The sequence below is a fragment of the Leuresthes tenuis genome, unplaced genomic scaffold (assembly GCF_036924035.1).
Source record: "Leuresthes tenuis unplaced genomic scaffold, fLeuTen1.0.hap1 SCAF_20, whole genome shotgun sequence".
Lineage (NCBI taxonomy): Eukaryota > Metazoa > Chordata > Actinopteri > Atheriniformes > Atherinopsidae > Leuresthes > Leuresthes tenuis.
In genome coordinates, this window is record NW_027325374.1 from 22,938,423 (window position 1) to 22,963,750 (window position 25,328).

The 25,328-nt window shown below is 42.2% G+C and overlaps 2 protein-coding genes across 5 annotated transcripts in view; one reads left to right on the forward strand and one right to left on the reverse strand.

The window, feature by feature from the left end:
• The window catches only part of fasn (fatty acid synthase), a 109,461-nt gene extending 103,892 nt beyond the window's left edge, over window positions 1–5,569 (forward strand). For both annotated transcript variants that reach the window (XM_072373579.1, XM_072373580.1), the window contains exons 41-42: window positions 128–379; window positions 4,520–5,569. In XM_072373579.1, the coding sequence (XP_072229680.1) occupies window positions 128–379; window positions 4,520–4,657 (390 nt within the window). In that variant the 3' untranslated portion in view covers window positions 4,658–5,569. The remainder of the gene's footprint in view (window positions 1–127; window positions 380–4,519) is intronic.
• A 10,727-nt stretch (window positions 5,570–16,296) lies between these two features.
• Window positions 16,297–25,328, reverse strand: part of rab3gap1 (RAB3 GTPase activating protein subunit 1) — a 178,217-nt gene continuing 169,185 nt past the window's right edge. For all 3 annotated transcript variants that reach the window (XM_072373584.1, XM_072373583.1, XM_072373585.1), the window contains one exon: window positions 16,297–17,064. In XM_072373584.1, the coding sequence (XP_072229685.1) occupies window positions 16,831–17,064 (234 nt within the window). In that variant the 3' untranslated portion in view covers window positions 16,297–16,830. The remainder of the gene's footprint in view (window positions 17,065–25,328) is intronic.

Consider the following 25,328-nt stretch of genomic DNA (forward strand, 5'->3'; position numbering starts at 1 on the left):
AATTTTGCCATTATTTAGACCATTTACCAGAGTTCAGAGGAGGATATCAGATGATGGCAACTGCTTTGGTTTCCACAAGAACCAAATTCAACCAATTCTCTCGCGATGTCCTTGTTTTATTCTGCAGTTGCTGGAGACCCTTCTCCCACTCTCAGACCTGAAGGCTCGTGTTAATGTGGCAGTGGACCTCATCACATCTAGCCACAAGAACATCAGCCGTGACTCACTGCACTTTGCAGCTTCCACCTTCTACTACAAGCTGAAGGCTGCTGATGTCTATGTGCCTGTAACAAAATACCATGGCAACGTTATGCTGCTGCGTGCCAAAACCAGCAGTGAATATGAACAAAACCTGGGGCCCGACTATAAACTTAGCGAGGTAACACACATACACGCACACATACTGTACAGGCTTCAGGGGTATTTTTAAAAGTGTGATGTGAAAGTTCTGTACAAATGATACATTTAATCACTGAAGTGTTATGCATATTAGTCTCTTCATTTTATTATCGCTATTTCTTCAAATTATTTGAAGTGTCATGTAAATGGAGGTTGCGGGGGTGCTGGAGCCTATCCCAGCTGTCATTGGGTGAGAGGTGGGGTTCACCCTGGAGGGGTCGCCAGTCCATCACAGGGCTGGACAGAGACAAACGAGACAAACAACCACACACACGCTCACACTCACTCCTAAGGACAATTTTAGAGTCACCAGTTAATCACACTATCACATTTTACACCATTTCCCACCGTCCAAAAACATCCGGAGAGAACCCACACGGGTTGCGTGGGTTCTTGCAAACTCCACACAGAAACAACCAGCTGGGATTCGAACCCGAAACCCTCTGCTGTGAGGTGATGATGCTAACCTCCACACCATTGTCATCTGGTCCTCACCAGCTTTTAAACTGAGTTAAATCCAACCTCAGATGAAAAGCAGCACATCGCATATTACACTGTGTCATTGTTCATTGAATAAAATGCAGAAAAACCGAGTGAACACTCACTGCTTCCATGGGAATTTAGAAGCTAAGTAGCATCCAGGCGCTACTGATCAATGCACTGATTAATCAAATTCAGTTTTATTTATAAAGCACCAAATTGCAACAAATGTCAGCCTAGCTAAGGAAACCAACAGATTCCACCAAAACTTCTCTTTAATGGAATCTCCCGTCCTGAGCGTGCACAAGGCGTCCTTGGAGAAGAAACAACTCACTTTTAACACGAAGAAACCTCCATCAAAACCAGAACCAGGAAGGATGGCCATCTGCCTCGAACCAGCCCGGGGTTGAGAGGACAGAAAAGAAGGAAAAGAGGGGGGAAAAACACCATAACGCCATTCAAAGGATACCTGTTCAAACAGGGAAACACAAGTTAATAACCACAATAATGTCACATGTACATAATATCATATGAGAAATTAAACAGGGGGAAAAAGAGAGCAAAGTGAGGAAAGGAGTGACAGATGACGTCCCCCAGAAGTCTAAGCCTATAGCAGCTTAACTATGGGATGTTTCAGGATTACCTGAGCCATCCCTAACTATAAGCTTTATCAAAAAGGAAAGTTTTAAGCCTAATCTTAAAAGTGGAAAGGGTGTCTGCTTCCCGGACATTTACTGGCAGCTTATTCCACAAGAGAGGGGCCTGATAACTGAAGGCTCTGCCTCCCATTCTACTTTTAGAAACTCTGGGAACAACAAGTAAACCTGCAGTTTGGGAGCGAAGTGCTCTGTTAGGAAAATATCTTACAATGAGATCTTCAAGATATGATGGAGCTCGGTCATTAAGAGCTTCATATGTGAGGAGAAGAATCTTAAGAAGATAGTATGATGTCATCGACGCCCGCCGCTGCAGCACAGCTTATTCACTCCGTGCTCTGTGACAGTCGGCTAACTTCACACAGAGTTTGCTGCTGATAGTTTTGTGCAACATGGCAGGATATTTATCAGATTTTGACGACGTGGACGACAACTTTGAGTAAGATGGATGTTCTTACCGGAGTGAATGAGCTGTGCTGCAGGGCGTCGATGACATCATCCCAGTAGACGAGTGTGTAGAAAGCCCTCTATAAGCCCCCCAATAACAACAACACAGCAGCTATGAGCTAACAGAGCAATAGTACACGTTCATTCATTCATTCTTCTTAAAGTATTGGTGAAATAAAGACAGATAATGCCTTATTTAGAGGCGGCATCGTCTAAGCCCCGTTCACTCCGTTATATGGATCTCGAGTTATCTAAATATCTTCTGAAGGACGCCGACTTTCACCAAACTGTTCTTGGTGAGCAGATGAACGTGTTTCATGCCAGAAATAAGGTCCAGGTTTAAAAAGATTCCCCTTTAATAACCCTGATCTGAAGATAGCTGCCACTCCTCCTCCTCTGCCTGTGGTTGGAGGAACGTGAACATTTAAATAGTCAGAGGGAGTTGATTCATTAATGCTAACATGATCCTCCTGCTGCAGCCAGGTTTCTGTAAGACAAAATATATCAAAATGATGATCACAGATCAAATCATTCACTAACAGAGACTTCGAAAGGAGTAATCTAATATTCAGCAAACCACATTTAATAGTTTGAGGTTTTTGTTCAGTTAAAGTTAAAGCTGGCGCAGCATCAGGTGGGGAGCCGCAGAGAAGTGTGTAAGACTACAACTCTGCATCCTGGTCTCAACCCTGGGTTGTCATGTTTTTGGATGACTAATAAATTTGTCCATATTTCCAGAAATGAGAGCCGCTCCTTCCAAAGTGGGATGGATGCCGTCTCTCCTATGCATCCTTTTCCTGACCGTCACCCAGCCAGCCTGGGGTCCCAGGTGCTCGTGTCTCTCAAAAGAACATGGCAGCACAGCTTAGGTTTGCAAAGCTGCATCTGAACAAAGCACAAGACTTCTGGAACAATGTCCTTTGGACAGACTAGACCAAAGTGGAGATGTTTGGTCATAATGCACAGCAGCACGTTTGGAGGAAACCAAACACAGCATATCAGCACAAACACCTCATACCAACTGTCAAGCACGGTGGTGGAGGGCTGATGATCTGGGCTGGTTCTGCAGCCACAGGACCTGGGCACCTTGCAGTCATTGAGTCCACCATGAACTCCTCTGGATACCAAAGTATTCTAGAGTCAAATGTGAGGCCATCTGTCCCACAGCTAAAGCTGGGCTAAAACCTGAAACTAATGCCGCAAACCTCAATGAGCTGAAAGAGTGGGTCAAAGTTCCTCCACAACCATGAGACAGACTGATAACGTCCCACAGGAAACCATTACTGCAGCTCACTGCTGCTGAAGCTGCTGCTGCAAGCTGCTAGATCAGGGGTTCACTTAGTTTTACACTCACTGCTGCTGAAGCTGCTGGATCAGGGGTTCACTTAGTTTTACACTCACTGCTGCTGAAGCTGCTGCTACAAGCTGCTGGATCAGGGGTTCACTTAGTTTTACACTCGCTGCTGCTGAAGCTGCTGGATCAGGGGTTCAATTAGTTTTACACTCACTGCTGCTGAAGCTGCTGCTACAAGCTGCTGGATCAGGGGTTCACTTAGTTTTACACTCACTGCTGCTGAAGCTGCTGCTACAAGCTGCTGGATCATGGGTTCACTTAGTTTTACACTCACTGCTGCTGAAGCTGCTGCTACAAGCTGCTGGATCAGGGGTTCACTTAGTTTTACACTCACTGCTGAAGCTGCTGCTACAAGCTGCTGGATCAGGGGCTCACTTAGTTTTACACTCACTGCTGCTGAAGCTGCTGGATCAGGGGTTCACTTAGTTTTACACTCACTGCTGCTGAAGCTGCTGGATCAGGGGTTCACTTAGTTTTACACTCACTGCTGCTGAAGCTGCTGCTACAAGCTGCTGGATCAGGGGTTCACTTAGTTTTACACTCGCTGCTGCTGAAGCTGCTGGATCAGGGGTTCAATTAGTTTTACACTCACTGCTGCTGAAGCTGCTGCTACAAGCTGCTGGATCAGGGGTTCACTTAGTTTTACACTCACTGCTGCTGAAGCTGCTGCTACAAGCTGCTGGATCATGGGTTCACTTAGTTTTACACTCACTGCTGCTGAAGCTGCTGCTACAAGCTGCTGGATCAGGGGTTCACTTAGTTTTACACTCACTGCTGAAGCTGCTGCTACAAGCTGCTGGATCAGGGGCTCAGTTAGTTTTACAGTCACTGCTGCTGAAGCTGCTGGATCAGGGGTTCACTTAGTTTTACACTCACCGCTGCTGAAGTTGCTGGATCGGGGGTTCACTTAGTTTTACACTCACTGCTGCTGAAGCTGCTGGGTCAGGGGTTCACTTAGTTTTTCAACAGTTTGTTTAATAAATAATGACACAGGGTAATATGTCATGTGTTGCTGTTCATCTGAGGTTGGATTTACCTCAGTTTAAGAACTTAGACCTGAGAAACAGTTTACTTAGTCAGGTGTGCTGGCTTACAGTCCCAAAAAAACGAGTATACGATCAGTCTTTTAATCTCTTTGTTATTAATTAAATGCTTAATAACTTGTCTGTCATGTTTTTCTCAGGTTTGTGATGGTAAAGTGTCAGTTCACATAATTGAGGGAGACCATCGCTCTCTCCTGGAAGGAGAAGGAGTGGAGTCCATCATCAGCATCATCCACAACTCTTTGGCTGAGCCAAGGGTCACACCGAAGGAGGGTTGAAGATGTCCAGTCTTAACACGACATTCCCAGTGGTCACCTTCATCCACTAAGTTCAGGATATTTAGATTTATTTTTGTTTTAATCCAGCGAAATGATACAGTAAGTCTGGGGACAAAGTAGATTCCAAATGAAAGGTCTACTGTTGCAGCTTTTCAAAGCTTTCTGGTTCTTAAACCCCCACCTCATTACAGTTCTTTGCTGATACCTTCCTGTTGAGTAAATAAAATGTATTCTGAGTTTGTTCAGTGCGAGTAAGATGTTTTAATTTCTGTGTCATTATGCTTCCCGTCTTTTTTTAATCCTTGTTGTGGGTATACCGGTTTGAAATCATATAACTTTCCAGAGTCTGCTGTGGTGGGGGTTGGGAACATAAAAAAAAACATTTCAAGTATTTGTATTAATTATAGAAGTTGTGAAAAGTTAGGAATACATTTTTTTTTACACCTCACAGTGCTGTGGTGAATGAATAAATCTGACAAAACCTAATGAGGTGAATCCTGTTTGGGATTTTAACCACACTGCGAGACAGCTGAATCTCATATTCACATAACTTTATGAAGACAGGTCTGTCCTCTGATTCCCAGTTGCCAACAAAAAATGTTTCCATATTGACAGATAAATGATTTGTCATCAGTCATTTCTAGAATATGATATGCGTTTGCCACTTTCTTCAGTCAAATGAGAGCGGGTTTCACTCTTGTTAATGATTGTTGAAGCACTTATGTGTGAATGGTTGTCCAGTGACCTCACATGCTTACTGTCCTATCATACCAGCCTGTCGTCTGAGACCTTTAATCTGGTCAGTGAAGGGTCAGGTGACTGCAGTGAGAAGGAAGTGTCTGTCAGTGTTTCTCTTGCCTTGTAATATTTCCTTGTGTGAATATGACTAATAAAGGCCTCTTATCACTTGGACTGTTGTTTCCACACATCCAACATTTACAACTCCAACTCCAAAAAAGTTGGTTTCTGTTTTATTTTCATTTTACTCATAAACAATATTTTGTTCACAATAGAACATAGAAAACATGTCAGGCGTTGAAACTGAGATATTTTACTATTTTATAAAAAAAACTACGAGCTCGTCTTGAATTTGATGGAAACAACAAAATAGTTGGAAGAGGTCCATGTTTCCCACTTTGTAGCATCTCTTCTTCCTTTAACAACAGTCTGTAAACTGTTTCCTGGACCTTCACAGCATCGAGACTATACTCCTTGGGAAGAAAAAAAAACTCAGCAACATCAAGAACAGCAAATATAGGCTCACCATCCAACATAGAACTCAAAACATAAGCAAACATTTGCTCGCTTCACACATAAAAACGCAAAAACAACTTGAAGGCGTGGGATGGTGGTATGCCCAGACATTTTGCTACATCTGGCTCTCAATCAGTGTCTCAGTTCACAAGATGTCATTGTGATATCACAGCAGGTTGCCATGGAGAAGTCCTTGATTGGCTCTCAGACGGAGTCAACAATCTCCAGGTGTCCGTGAAGAAAGGGAGGGAGGAAAGGAGTTCAGAGCGTCTCACAGCAGCGATCTCAGGGAGAGTTGTTACAGAAGTGGCCTTGGCTAAGGCTGGTGCCAGGAGAGCAGATTAGATTATGATTGTTGGGTTAGTGCGAGTAGATTTATTTCAATGGACACGACTTACTCTATTGGTCCATTCTGGTCACAAAAACGATCCATACGCCTTTACAAAGCCACCAGCTTCTCCAAGATTTTCCATATTGCGGTTAATGACTACAGTCTGAGCGCCAATAGCTCTGCCCACTGCTTCAAACATGTCAGGCAGCATGGGGCCTCGGACCACTGTCTCCGACTTCCGAATGTTTCAATACACCAGGGCAATGCCTAATCTAATCAGCAGATCAGCCTGTTATCATGGTTCAGAATATGTAAAGATCCTCGATGTCCTCAACGGAAAGAATCGCCAGGCACACTACCCTCCATGTCTCTCAGGAGTCCCTCATGTACCCAGCAGCAAACATTCCATCAGGGCAGACAGGTTCCCCTGGACCCGAATTTCTCAATTCTGTCAATTGCGTTGAGAGACCTGTTGACCATTTCCATGATTTTAGTTTTGAGAGCAATGCTGAGAGAGGCACCAAAGTTTGAGACAGGACAGGCCAAGACGTGGAGAAAAGCAGGGAAGATAAGGGAGAGGGAAGATAGAGGAGAGAAGAGAAGAGAAATGCGACTGCCTTCGTTGAGAGCCGGAAGAGAAGACATGTCTATCTAGTTATATGTGTATCTGATTTGATGGAAGAAGTTGGGCTGATTAATATAGGGATGAACGAGTAGTAGTATTATACTGGAAAATATAGCAGACAAATAACATCCACACACATACTGTATGTCTGTCTTTACAGAACATGTATTGCAGGGGCAGGGCAGGATATCTGAGGTGCTGAGAGTGCTACCTGTTGAAGTATGATCTTTATTGTTATTATTTCTTTTTTTTTTTGATAATATTTTTATTACATTTTCTGACATGAACACAGACAACAAACAACAAAACAACATGGCCACAAAAACAAATCTCTGACTACTTGTGTGTTATACACAGTACAATACTAAAAAAAAAAAAAAAAAAACATCTCCCTATATAAATAAGCTGTGAGAGTATCACTGGGAGGATGTGGGAACAAAGTATATATACATACAGATATATACACCATCACACAAATACATAAGGAAACGCTCAGTCCAGTTACCATTGACAGTGTTGCAGCAAATACATATCAGCAAAGAAAGAAGAGTAATAAAGAAAATAACTGTTAATTTAGAGAGAAAAGGCTATCTTTTTTTTTAAATGAGAATGAATAGATTAAAAACAAATGAGTAGATTAATGTCCAACTTTATGATCCATAAACATCAGTTAGCCCGTTCCCCTCATTGCCATCTAACATCCCTTTTAATACAATGGTTGTGAGTCTTTTACCTGCATACTTAAAGAAAGGGGTCCAAATCCTACCAAAATCATCCATCTTACATTTGAATCTGCACGTTAGGTATTCCATTGGTAGTAAATCAAATACAACTTTGTGCCATCCCCTAATTGTAGGTGGAGCATTATCGATCCATCTAAGCAATATATTTTTCCGAGCAGCAAATGTAAGAATACTGAGCAGCCTTCTTTGATGGGACCCTTTAATATGATGACTGGGCAAGCCAAGAAGCAGAACCTGAGGATCAGCATCAAGCTGGACATTAAAAATCAAATTAAGTTTGCTAACAATTTTACCCCAGTACTCCTCAATATGGATACATGTCCACACACAGTGCCTATAGCTTCCCACCTCTACCTGACACTTGGAACACTTTTCAGACAAACTTGGGTTCATCTTGTGTCTGAGCTGTGGTGTAATCTGCAAGCGATGTAATATTCTAAACTGGGTCTCTCTGGTTCTGTTACATATGGAGATCTCTCTAGCTAGTCGCCATATTTCCAACCATGTTGATTCATCTATTGTAAGATTTAAATCAGCATTCCATTTGCATCGAAGATACTCTAAGTTCATATTGCTAACAGAGTTGAGCTCAGCATATCTCCGACCGAGAACTGCTTTCTTGCCTCTACCAAGAAGTAAACGTTCCATCTGTGAAGTCTGACAGTTAAAATCATACCTTCTTTGATTCTGGGTGAAGTTGCGAATTTGCAGATACCTGAAGAAGTGATTACTGGGGAGACCATATTTCTGTTGGATTTGTTCAAATGTAAGCATCACTCCTTTATCAAATAAATGTCCCAGAGTTAAAATCCCCCTCTCCTCCCACATCTTAAATCCCATGTCTGAGCAGGCTGGGGCAAAATCCATGTTTCCGTATATAGGAGCTAGCGACGACAATGTTTTAGAACGACCCTCCAACTTATCGCTTGCCAGGCTTTCAGACTTGTTTTATTTCTTATTTTTGTTGTGCATGACTTGACTGTGTGCTGCATATGTTTTAGTGTTAGGCAAATAGGGCAAGTGGGTGCCCTGCCGTGGGTGTGTGGGATGTTGACCAAAAATTATGAACATGAGTAGGTAAATCATCAATACCTTCTTTCTGACCAAAAATGAAAAAAAATCCAAAGACTTGATTTCATCCAAGCTGGACAATCAAATGGTCTTAGAAACTACACCTGAACGAGGCTGACACCAAACAGAGGTGACAATTAAACTTTGTTGTAGGACAAAATGAAAGACATTTTTGAAAATGTTTTTAAAAGACCTTGACCTGGTGAGTAAAATATGTAAGTGTGAAGATTATAAATCAGCCCTGCCTTGAAATACTGACCTCTGAACCTTGACCTCAGTGCATTTAGAAGGCTTGCTAATCATTAACAGAAGAGGCTACAGATATGGGATATCAAATATCTAGTGCAGCCAAATTAGTAATTACACTTCATCTATATGATTGATGTTTTAAAAAAAGTAAAGATGTTGCTTTATGTTAAATATTCTAACTGTTATTGTAGAAATGTGGTTTTGGGTTAGCAGCTTCTTCCGGATTGTGAAAACATACATCTACTAAATATATTAAATATTCAGTATGGCTGAAATAGTAATTACGCTTCGTCTAGATCAATACAAAGAAAGAAAAAAAAGTTGATTCCAGATACTTTTAGAGCCGCACCATGTAACATCATACAAAATCAACACCGTACTCGTAGTACTTCTGGTTTGCAAAGAAGGGGTTGTTTATAGGTTCGCAAAAAGACATTTCTCATAAATATATCAAATATGTAGTACAGCCGAACTAACAATTACACTAAATATACATAATAGTTATACTATTTATATCTACGCACGAAATATATACGTATAATCTGTAAACACGTTTTTACTCCAATACTATTCAGAACCTATGACATTATCAAATAATATATTTATGATGACTATATCATGAGAGATACACTTTTGGTCAATAAAGGTGAAAACCAAAAAAAGAGTACATGCCTGATAACAGGCCTTCTGGCTCAATGAAACAATGAAACAATGAGTACAGATAAAGTCATTGTAGTGGGTGACTTTAATATTCATGTAGATGTTGAAAATGACAGCCTAAATATTAACTTTAATTCTATATTAGACTCTATTTATGTTCACAGACAATAACAATTTATCTGAGCATTTTTTATCACTTTTGAGTGTTATGGTGAAACTACTGGAGCAGTAAATAAAAACTTAACATTGACCGATCAACAGAATAAATGCAACAAAACATTAAAGAATAGACAACATTCAACCATGACCTGCATGTGAATATGAACATATGATGAGTAATGATACAACGAAGTGTAATAAACTGATAATCTTTTCAATCAAAATGATAAAAAATGTCAATGACAACCATGTACAGAGTCATGCAGTGCAGCTCAATCTCTTCTGGTCCAATCCTGTCACCGTTGGCTGCATTCGTCTCCTACTGCTGGAGAGGTTACAAGCACCTCACCTCCATGAAGGGGTCTTTACCACCCCTTTCCCTAACCCTTTGAGGGTGAGCCATTGGATCCGTACAGTTCAGTTTCTTAGCAGCCCAGAGTAAAGGCAAGAACCAATGAGAAACAAGGTAGACGAGGCGGGGTGTCCAGAGGCAGAAGAGCCAGCCGATGGTAAAAAGGTGCAGACGAGGAGCAAGCAGCAGATGAGCTAGAGTCAAGCAGTGGAGTCGAAGGCAGGAGAACAGACAGACGCCAGAGACACTGAGGCAGAGCATGTGGCCGGGGACAGAAGACAGGTAAGTTCACTGGGAGGCAGGTGAGGACGGCAGGTCGGAGGCAGGCAGGGTCGGCAACAAGAAATCAGGTAGGTCACGAACGCTGGAAACCGTTGCATGGATGCAGTAGAACAATCTGGCAAAGGTGAGTGTGCTGGAGAGGTTATATGCAGGGCTGATGAGCTGCTGCTGAGCTTGCAGGCGAGTGTCGTTGGGCTTATAGGAATGAGTAGCTGGCAGGTAGAGTGGAAAATTACTGAGGCAGAGGGATAAGAGGGGAGACAGGGTTGATGAAACTGTGGCATGTTGGCATGATGGGTACGTGCCGCATGCCTTCCAGAATTTCAGATGGACACCTTGTCACTTGGCTGTGAGTCCTGTAGTGGTTCTGCTGCTGATGCAGTTAATTATGGGTGCCCAATGCATCCGCTTCCGTCACGTTTTTCGGCGCGCTACTCGTCCCACAGCGAAGGTCCGACTAAAATAAAAAACACATGGCTGCGTGCGCGCCGATCGGGAGAGGTGTGCTATTACTTTTCTCTCTCATTACTCGAGCGGAATAGCGGATAAATGGGAAAAAGCGGGCAAATTGTCAATGGGAAAATAAATGGAGAAGGCCTTAACGAGGCAGTTTGGGGCTCTTCGAGCCTTGGAGGCCTCTGAACTCAGCCATACAAGGTCACACACACATCATTCAAAGTTTGTGTGTGACAGGAAAGACTCAGCTTTAACTGTGGTAAAGGGCTTGTTAATAGCTTATACGGCTTTGACACAACGGCAGTTTACGTTTTAGGTGTCCAGAGGAGCTAATTTCCTGGCTTCTCACTCTAATCCTCACTCTAAAAATCTTCTAAAACAAATTTCTCGAACAAATTCCTCTCACGTCCAACATATCTGCCTGATCTGGATAAATTATACATCAAAACGTAGGTATTTTAGTTGTCTTTCACCCAATGTGACTGTCATTGAGCTGGGCCTCACAGATTTCTCACAAATCCCCTCTGAGCGAAGAGAGGGAACATTAAATCCCATTATAAAACGGGCGAGCCCTGAAATCAGTCGGAAAAATAATTTTAAAACTGCCATAATAAAGGAGCCACGGGGTTTAGAAGAATAAAAATGACACCGCTGGCTTCCCCTGTCCCTTCTGGCGCTCACGGTGAAAGAATTATTCGGATACGACTTCTACTTTTCGAACAGCGAGCATTTTGTTCCAGATTTCTGCCTCAATATGAAAACCCCATGATTTTAAGGGGACAAAGTGAGGTGCAGATTTGTCAGTGGGCACGTGCAACTAATGAGGAGGCCAGACTCAACGAGCCCCAAACTGTCCTATTTTAGAGGGCAGTAACTCAGCCATACGGTATCACAGAGACATCATTCAAACTTTAAAATGTTCACAAGACATTCAGCTATTATGTGATTATACAGCTTTTTCAAATATTAAGCCAATTCTGAAATATGACAGTTTAAAAAAACATGAACATTTTTGCTCCTTCTTGATTTTTATGAATGAGAAGATTAGAGTGGCAGACTGATCATTTTAACTTTTTCTGATATTCAAACAAATGCCTCTAACTTTCATGCTGTTTAACTCAGACAAACAAATTATACCTTAGAATGTAGGTACACTTGTCCTCTTTCAGCTGATGTAACTACTAAATAGCTCACATTTACAGAATTTCAGCTATGAGCCTTGAAGCGAGAGAAACCTTTCAATTTCTCTCACTAACTCCAATGGAAATTTGGTGGAACGCTGCCGTTTAAATTTTTTTCACTCCATTGAAATAAAAACTACATTGCCGCGTTCCTCCAAGCCTTCTGCTTCTTACGGTCTTCAAATTATTTTCCTCGCTCTTCCAGTTTTCTCACAGGAGGTCATAGTATCCAAAATGCCATTTCTGCAGGTTATACAGGGAGAGAGCTGCAGCTGTTGACAAACATTGCTATCACTGATGACATCACTCTTCCACTCCCTGCTGTATATTACACTGAAGCCATTTTAACTATTAATCACTTGATTTCTGATAAATTTCCACTAGATTCAGCTTTTTGAGCATGTTCAGCTACTTTTCTGCCTTCTTAAAGCTCCAGCTCCTTTCAAAAAGACATTTCAGGCCTTTTGAAACAACATGGCGGCCCTATTGTAAAAGCTTTATGCCAGCCTGTGTTCACTCATGTTTTTCATTATTCAGAACATATTAACAGGTTCATGCCAGCCCCTGATGAGACAAATGATAACTAACTCTTGTTTTTCATTAATCTGAACAGATTAATAGGTTCAGGCCAGACCCTGATGAGACAAATGCGAGCGATAGCGCGCACTAACTCATAAATTTCCATTATTCAGAACAGATTAACAGGTTCATGCCAGCCCCTGATGAGACGAATGCGCGCGATAGCGCGCACTAACTCATAAATTTTCATTAATCTGAACAGATTAACAGGTTCATGGCAGCTGCTGACGAGACAAATGCGCGCGATAGCACGCACTAACTCATGTTTCCATTACTTTCAACACATCAGTTGTGATAATAGGTTCATGCCAGCCGCTGACTCATATGTTTTCCATTATTCTGAACAGATCAACTGGGCCTTATGTGTCGAAAGCAGGCAGATTTCACCAGAACAAGCCACAATCTCATATTTAAGACTAGCAGCACTCTCAGTCTCTCTGTGTCTGTGTGTGGACGGGCAGCAGCTTGGCACCCATCAAAATTTCTTCAGAAATTTTCTAGTTTAACCTGTGAATGAGAAAGAACTGAGTAGCACAACAATGCAACATGTCATCTTCACAATGTTCTACATTCAGGAACTGCCTTCTAATAGGTTCAAGACTAGTGTTCATTGGGCGGCCAATTAAGATTTTATATGAACCCAAAAGCAAAACAACTGGCCAGTTGATATGAACCATGTTTTAGGTCAATACCAAAATACTCACCAACCTGCTGTACAGCAATAATTGAAATGCAGTAACATCAATTTATTTTGCTGTGGAAAAACTTCAAACCATTTTGAGAACACACCAACACAGAGACAAAACAGAACAAGACAAAAGACTTTCACAGAGAATTTTTGGGAAAAACTTGAGAAGTTTTAGTAAACCATGAACCTCACTAATTATCACCCTTCTCTCTCAGAGTTCCACGTCTACCCGGATCCTCCCTTCGGCTTTCAACACCCACCACTTGCACATAAACTCTGTTCTAACTCTGATTCTCCCTGAGTCCTGTGTCTGCTCTTGGGTCCGTTTTTGTGAGGCGGCTAGACACCTAGCTGTGACACGCAGGCTCTTATCTTTCTTTTGAACAAAGAAAAACTCTCGGCTCCAACAGGTGAAAAGGGTGGTCTAATGATAATAATAGTAATAAGGGCGATGAGGAGGTAATGACAAGGCCCTGTCTTTACTGAAAACGGTCATGATATACAGTGGGAACCAAAGACAAATCTTCCAGAGGGATTGAGGTATCTGACAGGCGGTGACTGAAAGACTTGAGGGATGATCTGAAGCACTTGGAAAGACAGAAAAGACTCCAGCTCTCAAAAACGTGTAGGTTATGTAGTGCTAACCAGGGATAACCAAGTGTTAAGGGGACGCTAAAGAAGGGGAGCAGGAGGAACTCAATTAGTTCACAGTGGTTTCCAGAAACTATTGATGGGTTTGGTTTTATGAGTTATGCTGGTCAATATATCTCCATCCAAAGCTGAGACCACGGACTCGAGGAGTAGCTTAAGCAGAGAGGCCACACCAGGGTCCAGAGGGTTTAGTTCTGCTCCAGAGTCCATTAGAGCGAGAAGTTCTCAGGTGGTGTTACCAAGTTGGATGGTCACATATAGTGTACAGCGAGGAGGAGTCTCGTTTTGTGTTCTACCACCCACCAGTAATCCCGCCTCTACTGGTGGGCTCTGTCTTTTGACTGCACTGGACAAGCGGAAATGTAACGACTCTTGTAACTGCAACAGATGCACACGTTAGCCTTCACACAATGAACTCTCTCCTCAGGTGTAAGTCTCCCTCAACCCACCCGCAATGGCTTGGGAATTTCCTCAGAGGGGGATGACAGTCGTTTTACCTAGGGCAGGTAAAACAACTTCTTTTTATTGGTTCTTGAAGTCGTTTTATCTCTCATCCCAAAGTCTTTTGTTCTAAACAGTTTGGTGGGGAGTTTCAATTTATGAGGTGTTGAAAGACTTAGTGACACACATCTAACTTATCTTCACCTGTAAGGTTGTTTACCTTACATTTTTTTTTATTTTGTTTGGTTTTAAGACCGAAGGTGTGAATGGTTGTGAAACCTCCCAGGTAGGAGGATTAAAGCAGCATTAAATGGTGATACCAGAGACCACCTCCTTTGTTCAAAGCTGCACCCCCCCTAGCATTGCTAGCTTATTTGACACTTCTCTCAACCCATCAGTCTTCTCTGTCCAGAGCGTGGATATTATTGTCCTCAAGAGTGTCCCTTCTCTTTGAGATGTAGGTGAACTGCTGAGCCTTGACTTGAGAAGCTGGCTCTCCTGTGTTGTGCCATTTGCTTGTCAGGTTTCTTTGATATAAGGGTCTGTGTGGTCCTTGCTGCCCTGGACTACATACAACACTGTTTATTTTGCATTTGGATGTTTTATCTTTTGGGTGAACCAGTCTTTGTCTGATGGTGTTGTTAATTTTGAAAAATAATAATTTACACTGCAGAAACATAATTTCCTTTTGGGTATAAATAAAGTTTTTTTGTTTTTCACTCAACTGAACTGAAATGCACTAGAATGTTGTGTATAGAGAAAATCCCTTTAAGTTTACCAGACTTCTGCCACAGACAGAATGACAATATTTTTGCTCCTGTTCCTTCAAATCAATACTTTACAAATCCCCAAAGAGAAATTATATTGCTGCAGGGTTGATTAAATATGTTATTGTTGTAGATGAATAACAAAATTAAATATAAACCAGCTGACAAGCATGTAGAAAGTTGAAGTACAGCAGAGAGGAAGCTGTGGTAGAAATTTTAACCCTAACCCAAAAATCCCTATCAGTGGGTTGGGGTTTTGTTTTAGCTGATGATGTCAGGAGACAACATGGACAGAAATTTACAGCAAACAGTTCAACATCTGAGGTGCAAATCCTCTCCTTCTCAGTGACATGTCCAATAATACACCATCTGTTGTTAACAAGCACTATGATACCTCCACCTTTCCTTCTGATGTCTCTGTTGGCTCATACTGTCTTAAAACTAAGGAGAGAGGCGATAGAATCTGGAATATGCTCCTGCAGCCATGCCTCAGTGAAACACAATACTGCATTCTCAGTAATCTTTGTGTCTTCTGAGCACTCCAAGCTTGCCTATTTCATTTAATTTCATTTCATTTGGTCTCACATCAAGGATCAAGTGAACAAGTGGTTTAGTCTTCCACCACCCATTTCTCCATCTTGCTCCTGGCTGACATCCACAACATTTCCTCCTCAACATATTGGAAATGTTGGGGGTCCCTACAACCATTAGATGGATTTTGGTAAGTTAAATCCAACTCCCTTTTGTAAACAACTGATCCTTTGACATGGTCACTCATGACAGAAAAGTGTTTGAAAAGTGTCAGAAATATGAGGATGATCCATTTAAAACAGCACAGTCTTTAAATCAGTGAAGAAAAAACTATCACAAAAGAACAATATAATTGGAGGTTCTTCGACTTGCTGCCACTATGGTACGCCTCATTCTAAACCTATGCTGGTGAAGAAAAACACATGACCAATGAGAGGGCCCATTAAATTGGACCAACAAGCAAACAACCATTTTAATGCACCATCTTGTATCATACCTCAAAAACTTTTCCTCTGGTTGTGACAGAGTGTGAACTATATATTATCAGTGTTTTCAGAAGAAATATTCTGTTACTCAGATCAAAATGGGACTTAATGTGAATGGACACAGAACTGAAAAATGGTGTGGAAAATGCTTTATGGCATCATTAAGCTTAAGGAAAGTAACATGTATATTACAGCAATATTTACCTGGACAACAGCAGAAGAAGCAAAGGATGAGATCTAAATAGCAATACAGAAGATATCTCTTATTTCAACTTCACGAATACAGAGTATGGCAGATAAAAACTAAGGAATTATATTTCGATGACACAGTATAGCACACTATTGCAGAGTTCTAATTTCACCACTATGTACGTTTTAATCATTAAGCTTTAGCATTCAGCTTGACTAATGAACACAGTTAAAAGAAACCTAGAGTAGTTAATCAAACTCCTGTAAGTTTAGCACTTGCTTTATTTCTTCTTTCCAAATGTGCACAGTGATGTGTAACTACATGGTCTGTAGTAAATCAAATCTAAAACTGTGGATGCAAATGCACAAATGCATCATCAATATAATCATTCATACATGTTTAACAAGTAAAACCATCCTTAAAGCTTGTCCTTTAATGTTCAAGGTGTAAATTATCATTCAGAAATGGAACATAGCACTTAGAAGAATGAAGTGTCTGACGAAAACGCCCCTGCCAGTCTAAACTCATCCCTCATCAACACACAAAAGAGTCGCTGAGGCAAAGCTTTAGAGTAGGGTGCTGGTCGTGGGACACACGTCCGCAACAAAATCTCACGGCCTGCTGGAGGGGGGAAGTCAGGTACTTTTCTGCTTGCACCAGTCAGGTTTCTGTCACTCCCCAAATCTTCGTCCACTGGTGCCAGAAGGGCAGCCTGAGGGAAGAGAGAAAAATAAATACCACACACTAACAATAAAAAAGAACAAATAAAATCTCCTTTTTGACTTCTGTGAGAGACATAAATCTGAGACCTCTTAGTCAAGCACCATTTATGTGATCCCTTTTAGGATGTCCTGAGCCTTCTATTGATGTCAAAGTTGTGACCTCAACCTTGTTTTCAAAGCAGCAGATAAATGTAAGATAAATGTAAACCTGTTCCTTCTTGTTTTTAACCCGTTTCCATACATCAGGAAGGTGGGTAGTATATAACTAAGAATTGATGCTTGGGAATCATACTTAGCCCCCACCCCCTTTTGGAGGCTCATAATTCCATAACAACACCATACATGAACAGGTTTTATAAAAAAGAAACTGATATAAGACACAAATCAGAAGATGATGCTCATTTGTAGATACCCATGAAGCCACCTCAGAATAGGAAATAAAATTTGAATCATAACATCCCATTCTGCCATCAAGCAGGACCCAATCTGCAGTTCTGATGAGAACTAACAGCAGAGATCATGTTTCTCCAGTTTTAGCTTCTCTTCACTGGCTCCCTGTTAAATTCAGAATAGAATTTAAGATTCTTCTCCTCACATATAAAGCTCTTAATGACCGAGCTCCATCATATCTTAAAGCTCTCATTGTAAGATATTTTCCTAACAGAGCACTTTGCTCCCAAACTGCAGGTTTACTTGTTGTTCCCAGAGTTTCTAAAAGTAGAATGGGAGGCAGAGGCTTCAGTTATCAGGCCCCTCTCTTGTGGAATAAGCTGCCAGGAAATGTCCTGGAAGCAGACACCCTTTCCACTTTTAAGATTCGGCTTAAAACTTTCCTTTTTGATAAAGCTTATAGTTAGGGATGGCTCAGGTAATCCTGAAACATCCCATAGTTAAGCTGCTATAGGCTTAGATTGCTGGGGGACCTCATCTGTCACACCTTTCCTCACTTTGCTCTTTTTTTCCCCGTTTAATTTCTCTAATTATTTTATGTACATGTGACATTATTGTGGTTATTAACTTGTGTTTCCCTGTTCCAACAGATATCCTTTGAATGGTGTTATGGTGTTTTTCCCCCCTCTTTTCTGTCTTCTCAAACCCCAGCTGGTCGAGGCGGATGGCCACCCTTCCTGAGTCTGGTTCTGCCAGAGGTTTCTTCCTGTTAAAAGGGAGTTGTTCCTTTCCATAGTCGCCACAGGCATGCTCAGGACTGGAGATTGGACTGAAGACAAGTTTCGGTGCAATCTGTTGGTTTCCTTAGCTAAGATATTGTTTCTGAATTGGACAGCATGGCATAAATGTTATTGTGATGAAACCTATTGCCATAACCATGACCCTAACCCTCTGTCTGTCATATGCAGATATGACAGAGGATGGCTACCTAAATTTTACTCCAGCAATACTTGACTCTTTTGTTGACAGCACTATAGTTTCAATGCGTACAACACTGGACAATGTTGCCCCTCTGAAAAGGAAGGTAATCAGTCAGAAGAGGTTGGCTCCTTGGTATAATTCACAGCTGCGTTAAAGCAGACTGCAAGAAAGCTGGAGAGACAGTGGCGTTCCTCTTATTTAGAAGAGTCTCAATTAGTCTGGAAAGATAGTTTAATGACGTATAAGAAAGCCCTTCGTAAAGCTAGAACTGTTTATCATTCATCATTGATAGAAGAGAATAAGAATAATCCCAGGTTTCTTTTCAGCACTGTAGCCAGGCTGACAAAGAGTGAGCTCCGATGACTGTTGTTTGAATTGGCTCTACTTGACTGAATTGGATTATTTTTTAATTAATTAATTGGATTTCATTTGATTATGATCACAATGAATTGAATTCCAATTGTCTTGAATTGGACTATATTATCTAAGTGCCTTGAGATGACATTTGTTGTAATTTGGCACTATATAAATAAAACTGAATTGAATTATTGATTCCTTTAACTCTCAGCAGTGATGATTTCATGAGATTCTTTATCAATAAAATTGTTTCCATCAGAGAGAAGATTAATGGAATCCCTCCCACTATCATCACTCACTGGGGTTACATGATGAGATTAACACGATTATAGCTATAGTTGGGTTATGCTCCTTATCTGAGCAAGGGTAATTGTCCTTGAGTATTTGGTGGTGAATGAATCGAATCACTGGCACAAAACATGTCATACCCTGGTACGATAGGTGGCGCTGTACCTATTTCAACTATTGCTAATAGAGCCACTTCCGGTTGACCTCTTCAGCACCAACAACAACAACAAACGCAGGTATTCGAGAAAGATAGCGAACGAAGAGCAAGATGAAGCTACGTCCCTCTACATTTCATATTGCACAAACACGATGCACAATGGCGCATTCTCCATAGCGTTGTTTATTTCTTTCCGACAGTGGCACCAACCCATCGTTGTGAAGAAGGAGCTGAGCCAGAAGGCGAAGCTCTCGATTTACTGGTCAATCTACGTTCCTACCCTCACCTATGGGTAGTGACCGAAAGAACGAGATTGAGAATACAAGCGGCCAAAATGGGCTTTCTCCGCAGGGTGTCTGGGCTCTCCCTTAGAGATAGGGTGAGAAGCTCAGTCATCCGGGAGGGGCTCGGAGTAGAACCGCTGCTCCTCCGTATTGAGGGGAGCCAGATGAGGTGGCTTGGGCATCTGGTTAGGATGCCTCCTGGACGCCTCCCTGGTGAGGTGTCCCGGGCACGTCCCACTGGGAGGAGATCCAGGACACGTTGGAGAGACTATGTCCCTTGGCTGGCCTGGGAATGCCTCGGGGTTGCTGCTGCCCATGCGATTTGACCCCCGGAGAAGCAGTAGATATTGAATGGATGAATGGATAGATGTATGGATGGATGAATGGAATAATTTAGCCATTAATCCGATGGCACTCATGTAACCCCGCTTTGTGATGTATCATCAAGTACAGCAGCTTTAGAAGTATCTTTAGAACTTGATTTGTATTTAATTCAATTCAAGTTTTGACCAGAATTTATCATTTGACGCACATATAAAACAAGTTTCTAGGACTAGTAGTAGTAACCTTTATTTAACCAGGCAAAAATTGCTAAGAAAGCATTCTTATTATGGCAATGGCCTGGTAGGAGGCAAAAGACCTAAGGGGCAAAGGGAAAGGGGTAGTATGAAAAATAAATAAATATATATATATCTAAAATAAAAGCACATATGACTCTGCTGTCAATGGAGACTATAAGTCTGACAAGACATACACATAGAGTTAGATGATTTGACTTAGAGTGACAATTGATTGACAAATAGTAATGTGAAAGCTGTTAAACTAAACAACCATATAAAGTGGAACCAAGCAGCAATAACAAGCAGTGAGGAAGGGGCTGAAAGGTGACAGGATCAGCTTTGGCTGGGACAGCTGCAGGTATACTTTAGGCATTTTGATATGACATTTTTAAAGGAGTTGACAGAAATAAGAGTTTGTAGCTGTAGGAATTTTTTAAGTTGATTCCAGCTGTCTGTAGCCGCAACTTGGAAGGATGAATGGCCCAGGTAAGAGTGTGCCCTCGGAGCATTTAACACTCATTAGTGGAGCAGATCAGGTGTTGTGTATGGGGAGTGGGCGCAGATGCAAGAGCTGGGTCAAGTAGGGAGGAGTAAGACCTAAAAGAGTTTTGAATACCAACATCAGCCAGTGGACGTTGTGTCTAATTTCCAGACGTGGCCAATTTATCAGGGTGTAGAGGTCATAGTGATGAGTCCTATAGGAGGCGTTGGTTGCCAAGTGAATGGCGGAGTGATATAGGACGTTGAGCCTCTCGAGTGCCCCTGTGCAGACCTGGAGATGACATTGACGTAATCAAAAAGTGGCAGAACAATAAGCTGGACCAGGGAGCATTTAGAAGTGGCAGTGAACAGGGAGCGGTAGAGAAAGCTTAGTCTGGCTTTCACTTATGAGGTGCTCAGTGAACGACAGGCTGCTATCTATCCAGACTCCTAGGTATTTATAAGAGGATACCAGATCAAGTTTTTGGCCGTCAGTGGTCAGAATGGTACCACCTTGAGCGGCATACTTACGACCAAACCACATGACCTTGGTTTTGCTGGAGTTCATGGACAGGCCAAGGGCAGTGAAGCCAGACTGCAAGGAATGAAATCTCCGTTGGAGTGTTTCCAGAGCAATGTCAGGGGAGGGGCCGATGGCATATGGCACTGTGTTGTCAGCATAAAGGTGAATAGATGAATTGCCAGCTGATTTAGCTATATCCATCCATCCATTTTCTATATGTCAATCCATTAATTGGGTTGATTTAGCTATATCATTTATGTAAATTGAGAATATAACTGGGGCTAAGATTGAGCCCTATTGAACACCTTTTAAAATAGATGGGTTGTGACGAGATGCAGTCAGATTTCACAAATTGGAAGCGTCCCGTGAGATAGCTATCGAACCAGGCTAACCTTTCATGTGGGAGATCTGGGTTCAAATCCCCTGCATGAAAGGTAATGTCTCCAGTAGGGGTCCTTAGGCAAGACCCCCTTACCCTATCTGCCTACCTGTAAGTCGCTTTGGATAAAAGCGTCTGCTAAATGCATAAACACAAACATAAATGAGCTGTTTGAAACTTCGATGGAGTTTAGGCAAACTAGAAGCTGTTTATGAACTACGTTTTCAAAGGTCTTAGCCAGGTCGATGAAGATGGCTACACAGTGAAGCTTTGAGTCCACAGCACTGATGATGTCATTAAGAACTTTGAGAGTCGCAGTCTCACAGCTGTGGCCTGCACGAAACTCAGATTGAAAAACAGACAAAATGTTGTTGGTGTTTAGGAGGCGTACCAGCTGTTTACAGGCCAGCCTCTCCAGAACTTTTGCTATAAATGGTAGAGTAGAGATAGGACGATAGCAGTTGGGGTCAGCTTGATCTCCCCCTTTAAATAAGGGGTGTACTGAGGCCATCCTCTAGGCAGATGGTAGTTCAGCCGTGTGTATGGATAAGTTGCAAAGGAGGACAATGGGTTCTGCAATAATGGGAGAAAAAAGGGGTCCAGGCCGTCCGATCCAGGTGTTTTTTTTAGGGTCAAGCTTGACCAGAATTTCAAAGACCTTCCTCACAGAGACATCCTGCAGGGAGAAGCTATGGGTGGGGACTCTGTCAGGAGTGCTCAGGGGAGAGAGGTTGAGGGCGGGGTCATGAGGAGTTACGGCGATAGGTGAATTGGAAATTTGAACAAAATACTGGTTGAAAAGGTCAACCATACGTTTGTTATCAGAGACAATGTTTCCGTCCCAGATGAGAGAAGAAGGTAGTTGGAATGGTGCAGCTTTACCCTCAATGTCATTAACTGTCTTCCAGAACTTTCGTGGGTTAGTGCCACATAGTTTTAACTGGTCCTGAAAGTAGTCAATTTTGGCTTTGCGGATGGATTGGGTGCATTTATTTCTAACTCTTCTGAAGAGTAACCAATCGACAGAGGATTTAGATTTACAAGCCCTCCGCCAGGCGGAGTTTTTGAGACGAAGCTGTTCAGCTAAGTCATGATTAAACAATTGGCTGCATCTGTTCCTTAGCCTCATCTTTTTGATGGGGGCATGTTTGTTTATTATTTCACTAAAGGAGTCATAAAAGAAGGTCCAAGCATTGTTTATATCAGGGATCAGGCTGAGTCTGTCCCAGCTGACTTCAGCTAAATCACAGAGAAAGGCTTGATCATTAAACTTTTTGAACCGACATCTCTGGGTGATAATGGAATGCCGTTTCATTATGCTTCCATTCTGAATACAAGCAGTGAGGCAGTGGTCACTGAAGTCATTGCAAAAGACACCAGTGCAGTATCTGTCTGGGTTATTAGTGAGAATGACGTCAAAAAGTGTAGCCTTATCTGGGTTTTTGGAATCATAATGAGTGGGGGTGGAAATAATCTGAGAGAGGTTAAGAGAGTCCCATTGATTAAGGACTTGGGCAGGGGGTTTGAGCAAGTCCCAGTTAAGATCCCCCATTAGGATGAATTCAGCTTTGGTGTATGGAGCCAGGAGGGAGCTGCGGGTGGACAAGGTACAAGATGGGGCCGAAGGGGGGTGATAGCACCCAGCAACTGTAATTGTGGAGTTCATAGTCAGTTTAACGTTGAGAATAAGTAGGTCAAACTGTTTGGGGATGGACTTTGCAGTGACAATGGAGGATTGCAGATGTTCTTTAACAAATATAGCAACCCTGCCACCTTTAGAGGACCTGTCTTGACGAAATACATTATAGCCAATGATATCAACAACAGTCAGGCACAGATTTTTTTAGCCATGATTCGGTGACAACTAATATATCAGGATTGGAGCTGTGTGTCCAGACTTTTAACTGATGAACCTTGGATAGAAGGCTTCTGGAATTTATATGAAGAAAACCAAGGGCCTTACGGGAGCAAAAGTTAGTGAAGCTGATGCCTTCCAAACAGGGGTTGGCATCAGGGCCAGGGGCAGCGGCAGAAATAGGATTGACAGTAACTGTCGGACCAGGATGCACATGAACATTTCCAGACAGAATTAACAGTAAGATCATCAGAGCCTGACAAAAGGGTAACAGTGAGCCATAGGGTTTCTTTCTAAATTGCACAATCTTGCCAGAAGGCAGCAGAGTCATTCCTTGAAGCAATCTTATTGTATGTCATGCCGCTTTGCATTACTAAACATAAGAAAGATCAGACCATACCTAACCCAACATGCCACCCAACTCCTGGTGCAGGCCATGGTCATCTCCCGCCATGACTAATGCAATGCTCTCCTAACTGGTCTCCCAGCCTGTGCTGTGAAACCTCTGCAGATGGTCCAGAACGCGGCGGCGCATCTGGTGTTCGATCAGCCTAAAAGAACACACGTCACCCCTCTGTTCATTGAACTCCACTGGCTACCCTTAGCCACCCGCATCAAATTCAAGTCACTGATGTTAGCCTACAAAGTGCTTAATGGAACGGCTCCCATCTACTTGAATGCTCTTGCAAAGGCTTATGTCACAACTCGGTCCCTCCGTTCGTCCCAGGATTGTCGTCTAGCAGTGCCTACACCACGCCTAAGACAATCCAAAGTCTTTTCATATGTCGTCCCACGATGGTGGAATGACCTACCGAGCGCTACCAGAACAGGGGCGTCCCTGTCTATCTTCAAGAAGCTCTTGAAAACCCAGCTCTTCAGAGAGCATCTCCTATCCTAGCACTTACCTTGTACTTACCTACCCCCTCTATCTTTGCACTTTATCTTTCTGCACTTCCTTCTATGCCTGCACCCTATCTCTACTCTGTCACCTCTATCTGTCACCTCGGACTATTGGGTTCCTTCTATGTAGTTTATTGTTAGCTTTTTATATAGCTGTTATATCTTCTTTATAAGTCGCTTTGGATAAAAGCGCCTGCTAAATACATAAACATAAACATAAACAGCCATAAGAGGTAGAATAAAAAAACTGGTTTCATTCAAGGGAAGTCCAAGTTGTCTGGTCAACATAAAATTGGAATCTCCATCAAAAGCATAGTTGCTTGATGTTATTGAAGTGGGCAGTGACATGCGCAGTGAGTAACATAAAATGTGCTTGCATGTACAGTGAGAGGGGGAAATTATGATGAAAAGCCCAACAATAAGGTAGAGCGTGCCTGCTTAATGATGCTTGATGCTGCATGTTTTTTTTGTTTTTTTTTTAATATCAGCTTATCCTTCTTGTGCTGACATTTATTTGAGTGTACTAATAACCCTAATAACTGCCTTCCTTCACCTTTGTAATATTGTTAAAATCAGGACCATCCTGTCTGAGAGTTATATAGAAAAACTGCTCCATGCATTTGTTACCTCAAGATTGGACTACTGTAATTCTTTATTATTGGGCTGTCCCACAGATTGCCCATGGGGTGGCTAAAAGGTCTGCAGAACTGGTGGTTGCTGAAAAACTCGGGTATGGGAGGAATTCAGGGGAGACTATGGAGAAGGACTTTCGGTTGGCCTCAAGGATGTTCTAGCAAACCATTCGATGTCTCACAACGGGAAAGCAGGGACCTTCACAAGTTTAGCTTGACCTGGGTGGAGAACTGCTGACCCGAAATTAAGATATTGTGGGTCAGCGAAATGAGCACTTTGAGAACCTCCTCAATCTAGCTAGTGTGTCCTGTAAGATTAAGATTAAGATCAGATTTATTGTCATACATACAATCATACACACGAAATTTGTCCTTGACTTTTTACCCATCCAGGTTGGCACCTGTTGCACAGGGTCACACACTCATAGAGACAGATGCCATACACTGGAGTGGTGGGCAGCCATTCAC